Source organism: Homalodisca vitripennis, chromosome 5 (assembly GCF_021130785.1).
Source record: "Homalodisca vitripennis isolate AUS2020 chromosome 5, UT_GWSS_2.1, whole genome shotgun sequence".
Lineage (NCBI taxonomy): Eukaryota > Metazoa > Arthropoda > Insecta > Hemiptera > Cicadellidae > Homalodisca > Homalodisca vitripennis.
In genome coordinates, this window is record NC_060211.1 from 149,816,067 (window position 1) to 149,827,240 (window position 11,174).

The 11,174-nt window shown below is 31.9% G+C and overlaps 1 protein-coding gene across 1 annotated transcript; it reads left to right on the forward strand.

The window, feature by feature from the left end:
- Positions 1-2,429: 2,429 nt before the first annotated feature.
- On the forward strand, positions 2,430-10,909 carry LOC124363659 (putative gustatory receptor 28b). The gene is made up of 7 exons (XM_046818920.1): positions 2,430-2,744; positions 4,092-4,201; positions 5,039-5,228; positions 6,301-6,460; positions 6,605-6,882; positions 9,742-9,831; positions 10,799-10,909. Exons 1-7 carry the CDS (start codon positions 2,430-2,432, stop codon positions 10,907-10,909), a joined length of 1,254 nt encoding a protein of 417 aa, XP_046674876.1.
- The last annotated feature ends 265 nt before the right edge of the window (positions 10,910-11,174 follow it).

Consider the following 11,174-nt stretch of genomic DNA (forward strand, 5'->3'; position numbering starts at 1 on the left):
AACCATGACGCAATGTGTTAGGCATGTGACGTATGTTCAGTCAGCAACCTATGTATGTGAGATGATGCTGATGACAGAATTTTTTTAATGGTTTCATCTCACATAGAAATTTTTAAATCCCAGAAAGAACCACTTTAGCCCTTTAATTATTTACTTGCTTATTACTTTAAAATATTGCATTAGGTTGTTAATCAGAAAACGTTTTTCGCAGTAATAATCTTACAAAATCGCCGGACATAATAAAAGTAAATATTCTTTTATTACCTGTGGTGGGGTGGTAGGCGTTTAAAGCGGGAATTTTCAGTAATTTTCAACCAAGCTAAAGAAAATTCTAAAGTGAATAATTTTACTTATTAAGTATGACAGTATTATAATTATTTATGACTTAAGGAAATTGCAATATTTCATTAAATGTAACTTGAAGAAATGTCACGATTTTTTTTATAAAATTTCCTTTAAGAAAATTAAATTGTTAGGTTTTTAAAAACTTAGTCCTATGTATATTAATTTCACTCACCGCTGCAATTATCATTCATACGCATAACATAAAAATATCATATCCTTATCTTCAGCCGATTTTGTACTATTCCTGATTTAAGTACTATATTTAATGTTTATAACTTCTCGAAACCCGTCTTTAATTTCTATCCTATATTTAGGAACGGTGACTTTCTGATAAAGGGCTATTGCTCATTGGCCACCACTAGCAACTCCTGGAGGGTTCTTAGGCCACTTCAGGAGTCGGGAGCTATGGAACCTGTTAGTTCTGGAGAGTTGAGATAGTAAGAGCTGTAGCAACACACTCAGTATTGTGATTGGTGCATCTCATACACCATATTCACTCATCAACCCGTATATAACGCGGGGTAACAAGATTGATTGCACGTTAGAACGCGTTCGATCTAATCTAGTGACAACTTATTAGTAGTTTGAATCGAGTAACATTATTGATTTATGGAATAGATAAAAGAATATCTAAAATAATTAAAGAATATAAACATTTATGACTTTTATATAGTGGATATCGCTGTAATTTTTAAGTAAATGCTATGTATACGAGAAACAATTACGCACGGAACAATAAAATCAATATTTTAATTGCAGCAAGTTGTAGCCTGAGGTGGCTGCGGGGCTGCTACATTTTCAAAGTTTAAAATTGCCATCAGCGCTTCTGTTGTATAGAACTTCAACTGTGGCTGTAAGCCTTTATGTTGAGTACCGCGTTGCAGCAAAAAGTTGTATAGAACCTTTTACACCGTCACATTTTTATTTACGGAAGGGTTTAAGACTCAAGAGAACATTTTAAACAAAACTTGGTTTTTTATTCAAATAAAAGTGGAAAGGGAGGCAAAAAATCCAGTTATATTAGTTATAAATAGTAATAATATACTTGAAAATAAACTAGTACCTATCGCATTAGATAAAGAATGATATTTATATCCACACCCATTATAATGGACCGTTTTACTATCAGTACATTTTATATCGGATAAATAAATAGTACCAACATTCGGGTTTTTCCATTCTCTATGGAACATTGTTTTGAAATATATTAGTTAATAAATGGATTGCAGTAATGTCATTAATTAGTTTCTTCGCACGCTTTCTTTTGTTTTAATTACAAACAGGTGGTAAATGTGCAAATGAGACTACACCACTCTCAAGGACACATTGACAACCGCTCAGCCCTCATTGCTTCAGCGTCATCCATCCAATAGCGAAAGTTATGCCATAACAAACGTTTGCTGGGAGTGTCAATTTTTGGAGGAAAATGTAAAAAACCCATTTTCCAGTCATCATAAGGTGCAATATGTTTAATATTTTTCAATAGTTCTATCAGGTTTCAAGAAAGACGATAAACCTTTTAAAAAGTAAAATCAGTTGAATCTTAGCGTTAGTCAACATGCTTTTAGCGATTATGCGTCCACTCTAAAGTTTTTATTTCTAGATCTTGACTCTCAAATAACACCCTTCTCTTTTCAACAATGCGCCATGAAAACCAAGCACACTCTTACCCACTAAGCACCAATCATTAAATTAAAGAAGAAATTAAAGTTAAATCAGATTCAGATTACCTTTTGAAGAACGACCTTTAGACTAAATTGTGACTTTTAGTCTGTTTATCTCGTATTCTGACGTTAATATAATGATTATTTATGAGTCTAACAGTTGGTTTTGCGTATATCAATATTAGGAAAATACTATATGAACAAGTTATCGTTTGATAATTTTAACATTTTCAATGTCCTCCCATTTCGGATCCCACAAAAACTAACACGGTTAGTAATAAAAAAACGTTTATGGGAATTTCTTTATTTATTCCGCTTGTTTATGTTGTTATAAAATGCAAAATTAACTCTGGGCATCTAGAATATAACGTCGATGTGGAACAAACAAATACTGTAGTAGAACTGTTTCTGGTTAACGAAATGGACTTGCAAACACTCTTCTACAATTTCGAGATTGGTAAAGCTGTACACAGACTAAGTGGACAAATACTTGCCTTGCCATTGATCTATCGAGGAATACACAGTGACCTGCACCTAGTCATGTACGTGTTCTCACCTATACTCCTTCATACTCTACAGTTGGTAGGCCTGTGGCCTGTCTCCCTGGCTAGGTTACCCCTCAGAGGAGAGATCGCCCGACACTCTAACCTCTGGTTATTCTACTCTGCCTTTCTTATGGTTGTTATTGCGGTTGTCCTTTGTGGCTGGGTCTACGAGTTGTTCTTCAATACAGAGGTAAAGATAACAATGGAATAGTGCATTTCAGCTAGTGTAACCAGTATCGTATAATAGCAAATTATCCTTACGTGTCTACAAGTACTGTAAGATGCGCTATTACGAAAGTATCATAATTGTTGCACATTAAATTTTATAAACTCAGGAACATTTGAAAAGATGAATGTTTAAGAATGAATTTGGGGAAGATGAATTTTTTAATTCAAGCCTTATATTGTATTATCTATGTGGAAAGGAATTTTGGTTTTCTAAATATATTTATCCTTGAAGTCATTACTAAATAGTCTAGTTGTATGACCAATTACTTAGGTGTATATTAAACTGGTCTCAGAATTCCAAAATACAGAACCACAACCAATAACCGAACCTTCACCGTCACTGCCTATAGATTATAGAACTCCTTACCAGATTCTCTAAAATAAATTGAGAGCTGGGAACGGTTTGTGGTTTGAGCTGAGAAATATACCTACCTAGAACAGATGATCTTGGTGAGCGACGGGGCTATTATTTGAATCGTTGCTGTGTGAATGGAGTATTATATACTTTTGTACTATTAAGATTATTTTTTGTTTAAGAGGTCAAATGTAAGAAAGCTCCATGTAAAAGTATATATGTATATATATCCGCTCCGTAAGCCATTTTATTCATATATGGTGGCCATTTGAACTTCAAAATGTAAAATTGAAAAATCAAACTCCTTTATTTATGTACCTTGGGAAAAAATTAAAAATTGTCAAGAATGTTATTACATTTCCTAATATTTTTGTAATAAAGAAGTGTTTTATAGCTTTAACTGTTTTTTTCTATAAATTGCACGTAAATCAAATCAGAATCTAAATTTAGCTGCCATAATATTTACTCATATTTTTCGACTAGGCAGAGGAGTTATTTAAATCAAGTTTTTCACATTTGTGGTATCACAAGATAATACATATTGTTTTGTGTTTCAATGATCTTAGTTCATTTCAATGAAAGAAAATGTTTAAGTAAACTTTCAACCTATGCAGATTGAAAAGATAGGGTCAGACCACAAGGTGTTATAATTGCATAATATTTCCAATAAAAAATAACAATTGCTTATAACTTTTATGGCTGATTGATTGAACTTTTACAGACTTAGCATTTAATTAGTACTGTTAATCAAGACAAAACAAACCGCGGGTTAACACAGTGGCAGATCTATTAACACAAACCGGCGTGTGAATCTTATTATTTTCTAAAATAAAGTGGCTGGAATATTTTTAGGTAGAATAAATTAAATTGATCTCCCTTCCTCTTTTTTTATTTCATTTTAAATCTTGTATTTTTAAAATAACATGCAATTTTATCATAAGTTTTGTTTGTAAGGTTCCAGAACAAAGACGCTACACGACGACGACTTCACTGATTATGGCGGTCTCCAGTGCTCTCTCGACTTTCCTGGGAGCCCTCGTGTGTCTTTCTGTAGCCTTGCTCAGGTAAGAGATTGCTTACTTAAAATGATCACAATGTATGTAGTTAAACTGGATTATTATTTAATAATAAAAAAATACGAAAGTGAGGAAGGCACTATATTTTTTTTTATTTCTAGATATATCCCTAAATAATATAAATGCAAAAAATGATGGTTTTTGTCTTTTCCACAACATGGGTTTTCTATTTACGCCGTATAAAAATATGTTTGCTTGATACCCTTGGAATAAAGATGGGTAAAGATTGCATTTTTCTCAATTTACTATATGGATCGATAACTTAGATTGTTGTCTGACAACGTTAATCTAAGCACTAGAATTTTATTTCTTTTCTTATTATTAATCGATGATTACTTTAATCAGCTTCTTATTTCTAAACTAGTGCTTAAAAATCACTATGGAAAGCTATTGAAAGCTGTTAAAAGCTGCATTGTTATTCTTGTTTGGTTAGTTACTAACTAAACAATTTTAACAATTGAAAGTCAATATTTGATACTACACGATGGAAAAAATTGTGCAATGCAATAACGTTAAATCTAGTTATGAAATAAAAAACTCAACAGATATAAAAGATTATAAGCTTTAGTCTTTTTCGAATAATTATTCACGTATATATTCAGTAAGCATGTAAAGCTGTTAATATGTTAATTTTATAATTGATTAGATAAAACACAATTTTGATATTCCACTTCTATAACAGATCATTGTTAGGTAAATTTAATCTCTTATGGACTTACACAGAAGATTATACTCCTGAAGAAACTAAGAAAGATATATTTCCAACTGCGTAGAAACGTCCTCTATTTACTGAGTGATGGGCATATATGATGCAATGTCTTGCAGGTCTTCCAAGAAGATTCTACTCCTGGAGCGACTGAGGGAAATAGATTTCCAACTCCATAGAAACGCTCCATCACACAACACACGAGTTGTCTCATATTTGGCTCTTGTATACTGCTGCATCATGGTCATCTATGATGTAATAGAACACTTCAATTACATATCGATATATGCTATATCTGTGGCCTTTAAGGTAACGTTAATATTATTAATCAACATTGAGTTTATATATTTCCAATAATTTATTGATGATTTCCTTTATTATTATCTCATTTAAAGTTATCTATTTTTTAATTCCTAGTTTTTCGCCTAAATCCTACAAAATCGAAATGATGATTAATTCATTATAAATAAATATGAACTTAAAATTTAAAGTTTTCAGTGTATTTAATTATAAATAGGGAATATAAATAATACTAAGTGTTTCAGGTAATTATCTCGCCGTATGTTATTATCTAGCTTTCAACGCACGAAGATGCAACCTTCAGAGCAGAAGCTTAAAGTTAGTTTCGGTACCAAGGGACCCTACGGTATATGGCTTTTCAATACCCGGGAGGATTTATTTTAGGGAATATTGTAAACCATACAGTTGAGCGTACACTGGGTACTGCAAAAACAATGTCCAGGAACAGCCCATAACTAAGCGCAAATGTTGAGATGTTGCGGTGAAAAGAGTGGATCGATAGGGTACTGCGATGGTTAGCTGTTGGAGTGTGTGGAGCTCCCTTAGTGTTAAATGTTGTTGCAAGCCTAAACCGGATGGAGTAGTGTCCTCTTTCCGTTTTTGCATGAAGAGACTGGTCTGTACCACGGCTTGACTGGAAGGAGAGCTAGCCTCCCCTCTTCCAAGGTTATATTACTGAGATATGGTTCTCGTTATACCTAATCATTTTAGATGCAATATGATGAAATGGAGGTGGCCCCTAGTTCTTTTTAGGAGAGTCTGATCCCCTGTTAAGCCTTATTCTGTCCGTCCTCATGCCCCACTGGCCTGTGCAAGGATCTTATCAAACAAAATAAAGGGGAGAGTCGATACAGTACGAGGTTGATTGTACTGATAAAAAGTGCAACGGTCAAAGACAGGATTTCAACCTGCGCTGTCTCTAACTCAGATCCAAAGTCCAACGACTTAGACCGCTCGGCCATCGACACTCCCAACCTTACCCATCCTAATTGCCATGTTCGTAATAAGTGCAACGAGAAGTTTTCTCCTCTTCTCGTTCTAAGTAAAAAATAGGTTTTATACTGGGTTCAAAATGTTACAGATAGTGCTAATATGTGGGCTGGTAGAACTGATGGAGTTGGTACTCAGTGTAAAGGACAGGTTCCAGCTAATCAATCAACGAGTGGAAGAATTGGTGATGAGGTCTCGGACGAAGCAACTCTTGTGGACTGTTACACTCCCTTGTGTTGAGGCATTTTCTAGTAAGATTTTTACATTAATACCTCGTTACTTTGAACTCTTTAGTGAATATCAATATTTTTGAAAAATAACTTAATAGTTAAAGTTCTTAAAATTTATTAAGTCATGGCATAATATTATTAAATTTTTATGACTGTTTATTCCAGATCCCCGAGTGATGTCGCTGACTATACCAGGCCTCAGTGAGACACACTGGAGTCTGTGCTGTATAGTCTATGATATAAACGTTGTCTACGGCTGTCAAATGGTGGCTCTGATGGTGTTCATATTCGCTCATCTTGTATTCTACCCGTACTTCTTATTCCTTCTCTTCTCTATGGACTATAACAAATTTCTCTATGCCATTCTTATTGGCAACTGGATATTGTTATATGTGGGTGAACTTTACTTCTTGGTGTGGCCTTGTGCACAGGCTGTGGCAGAGGTGAGATCGTAAAACTTATTTTGTTTAGAATATAACAGAATAGTATAGTATTTTCAATCTTTGTTCAATAGTGTAGTATAATACAAAATGCATTGAATAGTCACTAAACTGGTAATCAGACAAAATTTAAAAAACTACAAACCATTATTACTATATTAAAACTAACAGAAAATAATAAATTATATTATTGCATTTATCTTAGATTACTATTTAACCTGATATTATAATACAGGTATGTTTTAAAATATACAACCCATTCTCTTGTACAAGACACTGAGCTTTAGCCCAAACAAACTCAATTTTTTGGTACTTTTTAATAAATTCGGGTAATTTTTTGATAAAATTGTTGGATCCATGCATATCAATCGATTGTTTTTAATAATCTCAATATGTGATGAGGATTCAAAGATTTATTTGTTTATGAATTATTATTATGGGGAAAATATTTAAAAAGAAAAAACAAAATAATATTCGAAGGACGATAGAAGGATTTTGAAGGAAATAATATTTTTCAGGGCATTTTTTATTGTTCAGTGATACAAAAAAATCATTAACACTACGTTTTGAGATCTGCAATCTGATTTATTCTCTTTATTATTGGTCTTTGAACAATACGAATTTATATTCTTTGTCTTGGTCAAAATTATATTCTATGAGCCAAGTCTGTGTCAGCGTCAGATTCTAGACGCTGCACTAAGAGGTAGGATAACTGGAGCTAAACTCAACATTCAAATTGAATCAACGCATCTCACTATAGTTACGTTATGAGTATATATTTCTGTTTCAATTTATGTTTTAAATATTTTTCAAAATAATCAAGCTTTTCATTCAATTAATCATCACAAGTAAATTGTGTACTTAAATAATCGTAGTTTAAAATTCGGATAACACAATAGGGAGATGGGGGCGCACAAATAAATTAAACTGGGACCTCAAAATCTGTAAATCTGGCACTGATCAGAGCGGTGAAACCCCTATGCAGAGCAATCCAATCCGTAAAGTGACCACTACGATGTAATATGAATCCTTGGAAATGCCATGATATTTTCTGCTGCTGTACCTCAGATCTCATTAATTCGCTTTGAAACTTCGTGGCTAATGAAGCTAAGCTGAATAGCAAGTAATTATAGGTTTTGAGTACCACGTATAAGCCAATACAAAACATTTATATCCAAAAATAAATTAAATTGTGTTAATTTTTACTTATAATTCTTCACTAACACAAATATGTCTTCTTACTTCAAATTATTGTGTTGAATATATATAACAAATCTATGTAACATCAATTTTTTGTACATTATTTCCCAGGCTCGGTTTCTATATACTATGCATAAATATAGTACAGAAAGCAAGTTTTTCACCAAATTTAAAGATAAAAAGTTTAAATTGTACACAAATCCATTGAAAAAGTGTTTTACACCATTTATGAGTTTTGCAAACAGAAAAACATGTTTTCAAAGTGATATTTCCTAACAATGAAGCTCTTATTAATCTTTCTCCTCATAAAGTCTTTCCCTGGTTCTTGTAGTTTATTTAACTTAGTTTAACATTGTTCAACTATTATTATGACCGCAATACATTCTCGATTGATATTGGTAAACTGTTATAGATCATTCAGGCGCTAGTGTTTTTATATTATCGTAAATGTTTATAACGTAGATATACTTAATAGACTCGTGACATAACAATTTATTTAGTTTATTGTTCCAGGCGAAAAAGACTGCCATTGTAGTAACCAAAATGTTGGGTAATAAAATGGGAAAAACGTTGTTTAATGAGGTATGTAAATTACAGTTAATACTTATTGTAACTTTAACCTGGTTCCTTATTGTTATGAATTTTGTCTGCAAAGAACGGTCAAACATTTGAATCTTCAAAGGTCTGAATTTATGAAAAAACATTTTTACGACGTATGTCTAAAACCACTTACATTAGAGATATGGGATATAAGAAGATGTTGAAATCTCTATAAGAAAAATATTAAAATCTATTTCCACATTTTATTGAGGACTGTGTATTCCCTTGAACATTGTGTATTTCATTGAGATTCTGCAAAGACAGTTCATATCTGTAATATTTCAGTCAATCAAAAAATAACACATTTAAAATTGGCATCCCATTTCTGACAGTAAGAAAAGAAATGAAAAATCTAAATCCATAATTTAATATCGCAAAAAATTTAAATGTTTATTTCAATAAATGTAACATCAAGATGACGCTTATTCAATCAGGATTATATGTGAGCTCTATGGTTCAAGTACTAAAAATTACTTCTTTTAAAACTCCGTTGAAAAATAACCTTATCCTCGCCAATACATACTCTACATGTTTGTGTCAATGTACAGGAGACAATAATATTGTCTCATTTATATCAGTGCTAATGTACTTTATCAACGCAGTAATTAAGAACACAATCTTTTAAAGTATCGTTTATTGTAATTTCTATATTAATAAAAAGAAATGTAATCATGATATTACACATGTAGTAATCTTATATACATGTCACTTGCTAAAAACAGATAAATAACACCTCTTGATAAGTTTAACTAAAAACCTTAAATGTTGTATCCATTACATACAAGTTTACTCAACAATTGTTTATAGTGATGTTGAAAAGTTTCTTGAATGGTGTTATTTTCTTCAGTCGTTACGTAGATATACTTTGCTAGCCCTTCAATAATAACACATCGGTTATTAAATACTAAACATTATTTTAAGACTGCTGGGATTTTTTTCAAATGGTAGCAAAAGTTTTAGGGTTATTAGCATTACTAACATAGAATAGTATAGTAAAACTCTACCATTTTATTCTTTTAGAGTACAATATATTATTGTTTAATATAAATTATAATACTTTAGCTGGAAAACTTCGCCCAGCAACTGTTCCACAGAGATGTCGAGTTCTCCGCTTGTGGTCTGTTCAACCTTCACACGTCCATCATTGTGTCTGTAAGTTCAACGTTTACTAAAAAATATCCATTGATCAGATAAACAAGTAAACTTCCTTAGCTTTTTTTATTTTATTACTTTTTATTCTATGGCTAACATTTATTAGATACCCTCAAAACTTTGTAATAGTTACATTAAGAAAGTAACTATCTAATTTAAAATAGTATAAATCTTTCTAGGTATAATTAAACTCTCAAAACATATTTTAGGATTTTTCCTTGGATAAATTGAAGCAAAAAATCCAATGAAACTAATTTCATATCTTATTTTACCATAACTCTGTATGAAACAGTGTAAATAAATTAACACATTCAAAGTAAATTGATAGCTGTTATTTTTCCACTGTTGAACAAATAACAAAAATCTTATTGTGAAGAAACTTAAAATTAGATATGCATGGTTGAACTAAACCTGCAATAAGCCAGTTATTTGATTTCCTATATCATCATTTTAAGTCATTGGATTTGTTCATCAATTTTCTAAAAAAGGTTACTTTTGTAACCTGTTTTGTAAATTAGTACTTTTTAAGATATTTTAGTTTAAATATTTTCAATAGCCACCATTTTGAAAATTCAAACAAACTTTTTAATGGGCAGAACCTGTCAACATAACTTGTTTTATTTGGATAATTATGGTTGATAAGTTTCTAAAATACAGTTTTTTATTAAAAACCCCGAAGGATATAGTCAGACGGTAAACATAAAGAGATAGAACAATAGTCGCATTTGATTTTTTTCTTAATTTCTCTCAAGAAACGATATCCTAAAATATATTTAGATAGTTTTGTTACACCCTGTGTTCAATCCGGTAACCAAAAAAATATCAGCAGACTTGAATGGCAGAGACGAAGGTAACGTCTATAATCAATATAAAGTGAAGACAATGAGGTATGACAGTATAGAGGATACTCAGAGGTTATACAATCAACCTGAAGTGATCTCCAATAACTGTTATTGTGTTGTTCCAGGTAGCCAGCGCGGTTACTACCTACTTGGCCATCATCATACAGTTCCAAACTTCTAGTGTTGGGGAGAACTCTACCTCTATAACAACTGATGTTAGTGTTAAAGTTTCTTAGACAGCTCACGGAAAACTTTTTGCTTGTTCTGTATGTAAAATATTATCACACGTTGATTGGAGTTGGTAAAGTTGGGATTTCCTCTGAGTAACATACAAACATTCACAATATTCACGTAAAATAAAAAAATACATACCAGTGAGTTATTTTTAATCTCTTACTCCAATGCAGAATTCATAAAACTTTCTGGATTAAAACAATAAACTAAAATCTGGACCAAATGAAAATGATAAAAAATGCCAAAACAGATTTTCAGTTAAATAGT

Excerpts from the sequence above, each read along its gene's own strand:
- LOC124363659 (XM_046818920.1), top strand. The coding sequence starts at position 2,430 with ATGGACTTGCAAACACTCTTCTACAATTTCGAGATTGGTAAAGCTGTA. Across the intron at positions 4,202-5,038 it reads CTTTCTGTAGCCTTGCTCAG|GTCTTCCAAGAAGATTCTAC; the intron begins GTAAGAGATTGC and ends AATGTCTTGCAG. Across the intron at positions 9,832-10,798 it reads ACACGTCCATCATTGTGTCT|GTAGCCAGCGCGGTTACTAC; the intron begins GTAAGTTCAACG and ends GTGTTGTTCCAG.